The following is a 7,644-nucleotide window of genomic DNA, read 5'->3' as shown; positions in this document are numbered from 1 at the left end:
CACTGTGCGGGGGGTGAGGCAGTGGCCCAGGTTGCCCAGGGAAGCTGTGGATGCCCCATCCCTGGAGGGGTTCAAGGCCAGTCTGGATGAGGCTTTGGGCAGCCTGGTCTGGTGGGAGGTGTCCCTGCCCATGGCAGGGGGTGGCACTGGATGGTCTTGAAAGTCCCTTCCAACCCAAACCATTCTATGATTCTGTGATTGCCCTTCATGAAACACAATGAAGAAAAATCACTGTGATCTTGAGAAGTCCATAAAGATCTGCACTTTTAAATGCTTTGCTTGTTCTTTTTTGCTATTATATCTAACCTATGCTGCAAGATCCAGGGAGAACATCTCTGTAACAGCACCCCTACGACAGCCATGAAACAACATGTCCTTAATTGCCACCACTTCAACCACACCAATAGCCCTCAACTGCGCTCAAGTTGCCGTGATGGGAACGAGCTCCCAACGCTTCTCTGTGCAACCTCAGTTCAAGTGAGTTCTCCACCGAGACCCCAAAGGACGTTGCATTTGCAGGTTGGGCTCCTCTAGGGCAGGTGGTGGGTCTCCTCCCGTGGGCAGGTTAAAGAAGATGGCTGGGGGGTTTGGAAGCAGATGGGGTGTTCATCTACACTCCTTTGGATATTAAGAGAAGCCTTACAAGATTGCTGGTTGCCAGCAGATGAAATAAGAGGAAAGCATATAATTGCAAAGTTTATTGTTTCGCTTAAATTTGAGCCTCAAGGGGAAAAAAAAAAACCACAAAAAACACACTAACTTCTCCTAGGGTTTTTGGAAGGTTTAGGATGGGGCTGTGGTGCAGGAAGCAGCAGGCATGTTTGGATTCTTCACTCCGAGGATGGATTTTCAGCTTCCAAATTCCCCGTCCTGCACGTCTGACTCTTTGTGTATGTACGTGCACGCAAAAGTACATACAAAATACCTTTATAAATCTAAGTTTGTAAAATAAAAATCAAAGCCAAACACGCCAAGGTGACTACACAAAGGGAAGCAATACCCAGGGAAGTGTGCACACCCTGGTTTAAAGGATTTATGGGACCAGGCATTTTAGCTTCAATTAATTTTCAAAGTGCTGAAAGCAGACAAGAAACCATGTAATTACAAGATAACTTGGCTTACCCAGATTCGAGTTAACTAGTGCTCTGGGTTAATCACAGGTCAGCCTTCTCCCCAGCCAACAAAGCTAAATCCCCTGTATTTCAATGCTTTGCTCCTTGCTTTAAAGCAACCATTAGTTCTTGTTCTGACCTTTTCACTTAGGGAAGTATTTGGGATTTTGGAGACACTCGAGAAGACCAGGAAAGTAACGCACAAGGTGGGCAGCACGGGACCACACAGCCGTGCAAGCGCTGCTCCCATCACCAGCCCATCTCCTCCCCACCAAGGCACCCTCATTTTAAGGGTATTTTGCCCAACCTTCAGGGCAAGCTGGTCCAAGCAACCCCTCAAGAGACTCGGATCATCTCCAGGGAGCAGAGGAAGCTCCCTGAGGACCATACAGTTAGGATTTGGGATGCTGCTCGTGTCCTGTCCTTGTCTGCATCCTAGGGAACTATTTTTTTAATTTTTTTTAATTTTTTTAATGTCTGTATCTACACCACCAAGAAACTTCCAGGATTAGCCACAACTACTTCCCACCGGACATTTTAAACTCTGTTACAATTACTCCTTTGTCCTGCTATTTTGTGCAATCACATTTTTATTTTTCAATCTCTTTCAGACAGACAGATTAGTGATTTATTTCCACCAATTAATACAAACTACCTAGAGAACAGAAAATTAGAGGGGTTAAAAGGAAAATTAGAATCTGGTGCAGTTAAAAACAAAACCAACTAAGAGCAAGCTAGCAAAGTCCCAGCACATAAAGGGATTACTCCATTCCTGACCCTTTCCAGGGGACCTCCAGGTATTATTTTTCATTGATTTACCTTAATGAAACTAATGCACCCCTCTCCATAGGAAGCTGACTCCATAGCTGTCTAGGCACTGGATTCAATTAAAGAAATAAATACATCTGGTTTCTAAACGGTTGAAAGTCTTGAAAAAGCCAGAGGCAAGACCACTTTTTTGCATCTGTCTCTCTTAGGGGAACGCCCTAAGGACACCATGTAGGATGGACGACATCCAACACCGCTCCTGGAAAGCCCATGGCTGTGGGGGATGCACGAAGCATCCCTCCTGGCTCCCCAGCAGCCCTGCCAGCATCCCAGCCACGGCTTTGATGGAAGCTGGCCTCAAATTGCTTTAACAAGGCTCTTTCTTTCCAGAAGCTGGCGTTGATTTGAGACCTCGATGTTGACTTAGAAAGCCCCCAGGTGCCCAGAGCCTGCAAATACTCAAGGCTTAGCTATGCTCAGTTTCCAGGAAAAGGGGTACAAGCACCCGACCAGGGCGTGAAATATCAATACTATGGCAGCAGCTCAACATTAAAATGAAGAGCAGGGGTTAAAGGTGGAAAAGCAGAAGCTGGGATAGAAGCTACGTCTCTGCGCTGGCCGCATCTCACACTGTACAACTGCATCGAGCAGGGCTGTGCCGGCAAAAAAAACGGAGGCACGCATTGCTCGCATGTGCCTTGGCTTGCAGACATGGGAACAGAGGAAACAAGGTGGCTCGAGAGCACTTTGTTTGCCATCGATCCATGGAAATGCCACAGCTTTTTCTCCCACACATGGAACAAGCAGAAATGACAACAATCAGAGGGGTTCGTTGAACCAGAAGGCAGGTCCGAAAGGTCTCCTTCGCTTTCTTTGGGCTAATTGCCCTAATCCAAATAGGGAGAAAGTAAAAGTCAAGAACTCACACTATTTTCTGGATAAAATACTATTCTACCACTCTATCCGGAGGGAAGGCTCAGCTGTCCAAGCCCCAGGTCGGAGCACTTAGACCAGGAAGAACATCAGGCTGGAATCCCCATGGGGGATTTGTCTGAACGAAATGCAGGGGTTTTACATAGATCTTTTCTCTTTCAAGCAAAAGTTGAAGATCCCATCATGCTTTCCCTAGTGACAGGCATTTCCCCTAATCCCCCACACACTTAGGGATGTATGGGGGATAAAAGGAGGCAGTTAAACATGGCTTGCTCTAAAAGCAACCATTTAGCAATTCTCCTGCAACAGCATTTTTGTGAGCAACCTTCTTTCCCCTGGTCTCTTTTTTATCCTACTCATTTAAACTTCTACTCAATCTTTTCCTTTCCTCCCTTCCGAGATGAAGGACCTTTTCTGGTTCAACTCCCCCTCCAACATCCGAGGTGCAAGCAGAGCAGACCAAACGCGCACGACACGCAGCCTTGTACTCACCGACATTGTAGAGTGGACATCTACATCCCCCTACAGAGGACAACACAGGGAGTTTAAAGTCAAAGGCAGAAGAAGAGAGCAAAGCAACAGCGAGAAAGGCAGAGAGGTACACATTGGTCATCGCCCGTAGGTGCCTACAACTCATAGACGTTGGTCATCACCCATAGATGCCTACAACCTATACACATCGGTCATTGCTTATAGCTTCCTACAACCCATACACACTGGTCATCACTGGTAGGTGCCTACAACCCATCAACGTTCCAGCTGAGGCACTGTCTGCTCAGCAGTTGGCAGGGTATTAAAAAAAAAAAAAAAATCAAAATACGGGTTCCTTGAACCTGGTCTAAGGAGGATGAGGAGGAAATCAAAGTACCATAAGCCCACTTTTATTGCTACACATATGTTCTGCAAGTCAACATCCGTGAGACTCAGCTTCCCACCTGTACGACGGAAGAGATGGATGTCAAATGTGAGCAAGCGACCACAGGGTTCAGCTCAAATAAAACTTGCTCAGCCCTTCTGAAGGCAAAGGGAACATTATCTAAGCACAGACAAGACTCGGGTAAATCTACAGAAGGTGTCTTTAGTGCTCATATGATATTTTCCTGATGGTTATTTTCCACTTGGGTCCCTCCCAACGTGGTCAAGGCTGCGGTTGGTGCAAAGTTCAAGGCATTTTACTTCCACGCACAGTGCTTTGCCTTTTAAAATATTACAGAGGGATTTGGCTTTTTAAATAAAAACATAGGTAATCGTTCTCTTTAAAAAGAAAATAAACACTTCCAAAGTTCTTTCTACCAAAGCAAGAGCTGCCGTGGCCGCTGTATTTATTCGTAACTGGGAAGAGATGCCAATATGGTGAATAAGGCAAAAAAGCCTGCAGGCTTTTCAGCCTCCAGCTGAAATCTGTGCCTGCCATCTGGCAAAAATAAGCACAAAAGCTAAAAAAAAAAAAAATCCAACCCAACTCTTGCAAAGAGTTCACACTGAGCTACTCAAGCCGGCAGAGGTTAGAGTTTGTTCGATTGCTGAAAGATTGCTTCCCCTTCCCGGGTCAGCATCACCTCTTGACCTGCCCTGATTACCTTCCAAAGGAGGTTATCAAGATACAAGACTAACAGAGGATTAAAGGAAACTTAAAATAAAAACAAAACACCCCCCCCCCCTTCCCTCAACTTTGCTCCCATCCCCCAAGAAAACATCCTTGCTTTGTTAACCTGACAGTTCACTGTAGGTGTTGACACAACCCTCCATCTTTGAGAAGCTTAATGTCAACAAATCAGTGTGTTTGGAGTAGCCCTGTCAATGCGATTTACATTAACTTGTCTAACAAGAAATAAAAACAACAATCAGCCATCAAAGACAAAAGGCTTTTTCAGTCATTCTTTTCAAAGTATTATGCTGGAAATGTTAATTTTTTGAGGCCATGGCCCTTTACTTGCTGAAAACCAAAAACCACCTTTTTTTTTTTTTTTTGATAAATACTATTTTTTTTCCTAAAGTTTTTTTTTTTTTTTAAAGTGTTTTCTTTTAAAGGAGGCCTGAGCATCCCATGTTAATAAGCTCAGCAGCAGCAGCAGTAACCGACTCTCCCTGGTTAACGCAGGAAGAGGGCAGCCTGGAAGCCAAATGTTAATTATGCTTTGATTTCCACCAGCGGGTTATTTGCTTTGAGACATTTTGGGCACTTAACGGAGCATTTTCAAATTGTGGCTCGAAACCACCATGAAAATTTCATGCAGCAGTGGTATGCACCAAAACCCCATTAACTTCACCATGAACTTTTCCTCGCCCCCAGCACACCCTGTACCCACCAACATGCCCTTTGCAGCTGGGAGCTCGGTGTCCTAAAGCAAAGCTGGAAAAAGCAAATCGATTCCAAGGATTCCTAATATCAAATGGTTTCCACCATCTCCCACAATGTCTCTGCTGATGCTCTAAAGGAAAAATCAGGGATGGAATTCTAGAGAAAGTAGAGATGCTTTATGCCACTCCACAAGCCAGGACAAGCTTTGGTCTGGATTATTTTTCCTGCTTGAGCAGGGGGGTTGGACCAGATGACCTGCTTGCCCAGAGAGGTGGTAGATGCCCTATCCCTGGAAATATCCAAGGTCAGGTTGGATGGGGCTCTGAGCAACCTGATCTAGGTGAAGATGTCCCCAAGTGGTTGGACTAGATGACCTTTAAAGGTGCTTTCCAACTCAAACCGTTCTATGATTCTATGACCTCCAGAGGTCCCTTCCAACTTCAACCCTTCTGGGATTCACCCCAATAAATACAGGAAAAATTCAGCCTCATGTATCCAAAAAGGGAAACACAAAACCTAACACTCAAATCTTGGCTCGGGGTCACCTTTCAGCTTGCTCAGCATCTCTGCTCCTCTCACCCTCTCTCCGAAATGTTGACTTGAGTCAACCGGACCCTTCAAGGCCATTTGATCTGCCTTGCGGCAGAGCTGGAACCTTGACCCCAGAAAGGTTTCCTGCAGATGAGCAGCCCCGTCCAAGACAATGGGATTACTCACACCCATCAAGTTAAGGAGCCGCCTGCATTTTTGCAGGCTCAGGACTTTCGGCTCACTTCTATTACAGGACAGCGCTTTTTGTTGCTGTAATTTTCGCACAGTAACCGCCGACATGCCCAGGCTGAGTTTCTTTGATCAGCAGGTGAAGGTTTTTCTTGGTGCAATTACTGTCGTGACAGAAGGCAGGTGAGTAGCTCGGCTCCTGCCACTTAGTCATCTCCTGAGCCTGACACTCTTTTCTCGTAAAAAACTTCTGCAAGTTCAAATACTAGGAGAGCTCTTCTCACTTATTTTAAAATCGTGTAGATCTACTCAACACGAAGGTACCTGCTCGGGAAGACAGGGCATTGCCAAACCAGGAACGGACACGAGAGCAGGAAGGGATGGTGTTGTGTGGAGGCCGTGTCTAGGGACAAGAAGATGCTCCACTTTCCAAGGATGGTGCTCAGTCACTTGCTTTTCTTTGTGAGCTACTGGCAGTGTGAAAATCCTACATTTTATAGCTGGAGCAGGCTGCAAACTCACCCCTTTTGGAGACAGTTCCATTCCCTCTCAAACCCCTCTCGCTCATTCCTTTCACAAATGAAGCTCATCCCACACAACTGGTGCTCTCAGAAACATCTCCATCATTTTCCTGCATTGCTTTAGACAGACGTGGGCTTCTACACGCCTTATCTCCCACATTTCGTTTAGCAAGGTGCAGAAAATTTAAGGTGTTTCTAAATAAGCCACTGGAAAAAGGCCCTTGAACCCTACAAGAATGAACCAGCGGAGACACCAAGGGATCTGGGTGCCTTTTCGATGTACTGTGATTTTTTTTCTGACTTGCTCTCACCCACCATTGCCTGCAGGATACACAGGGACCCATCAGCAATATTCAATGACGGCATCTTCATAGCGTTCCTCTAAAGGAAGACACTCGAATCTAGATAAAAAAATCCCAGCCCTACGTCTCCTACAAACCATTGAACCAGATCTACAGCTTCATAAATCAGATAGCAGCACCTGATTGACTTCCCTCCCCTATCTCGCAGGGCTGGTGGGAGGATCAGTGCCGTGCAATCCTTTGAAGATAAGCTTCTGCGTGTCTGCTGGTTGAACAGCACCAGTACGTTAGCCGGCACCTCCACCACGGCAAACTGCAGAGAGCTTTCTCCTCGGCTGGGTCCTTTCTAACCCAGCTCTGGAAGAGAAAAGGCTGCTTCCATCTGTCTTGGTCCTATTTAGACCAATTTGCTGCCCTCCCAAGTCTCCAAAACAATTTTGACTCATTCAAAAAGGAAAGATTCATATTTAAGGAAGACAAATCACCCCAGGTCCAGCTCATAAATCATTGCGGGCATCTCTCCCCATCCTCATCTCTCCCCATCCTCATCTCTCCCCATCCTCATCTCTCCTGCTGGCCATGCTTCATGCTCCAGTGCAGAGACCAATCTCCCTGTCAAATTCCATTACTTCCTTCTGTAACTACTCCCAGGATGATTTGTGGAAGTGGTCTCCAGGTAATAACCCACCCCTGTGCCGCCACATCTCCTTTTGTAAAGAGAAATCCAGTGGCTGAGGAATCCAGCCACGTCCAAGCACCTCCAGACTCCAGAGTCTGAAGTTTGTTCCAGTGAGAACAGAGCCAAGAAAGCACCTCCAGTACAGAGACCTGAGAAAACCGCTTTCACAGGGAGAGGGAGGGGACTGTCCCCCTCTGCTCCGCTCTGGTGAGACCCCCCCTGGGGTGCTGCCCCCACCTCTGGGGTCCTCAGCACAGGACAGACACGGAGCTGCTGGAGCGGGGCCAGAGGAGCCACGGAGATGGGC

The 7,644-nt window shown here is 46.6% G+C and overlaps 1 protein-coding gene across 1 annotated transcript in view; it reads right to left on the bottom strand.

Moving 5' to 3' along the window:
- The window catches only part of LOC104469973 (exocyst complex component 6B), a gene marked incomplete at its 5' end in the record, with an annotated part of 50,459 nt that overhangs the window by 23,278 nt on the left and 19,537 nt on the right, over positions 1-7,644 (bottom strand). The window contains one exon of the mRNA XM_010084726.1: positions 3,306-3,335. Coding sequence (XP_010083028.1) covers positions 3,306-3,335 — 30 coding nt within the window. The remainder of the gene's footprint in view (positions 1-3,305; positions 3,336-7,644) is intronic.

The sequence above is a fragment of the Pterocles gutturalis genome, unplaced genomic scaffold (assembly GCF_000699245.1).
Source record: "Pterocles gutturalis isolate BGI_N339 unplaced genomic scaffold, ASM69924v1 scaffold6000, whole genome shotgun sequence".
NCBI classification, from domain to species: domain Eukaryota; kingdom Metazoa; phylum Chordata; class Aves; order Pterocliformes; family Pteroclidae; genus Pterocles; species Pterocles gutturalis.
The sequence above is the reverse complement of the archived record's forward strand: the minus strand, read 5'-3'. Positions and strand labels throughout refer to the sequence as shown.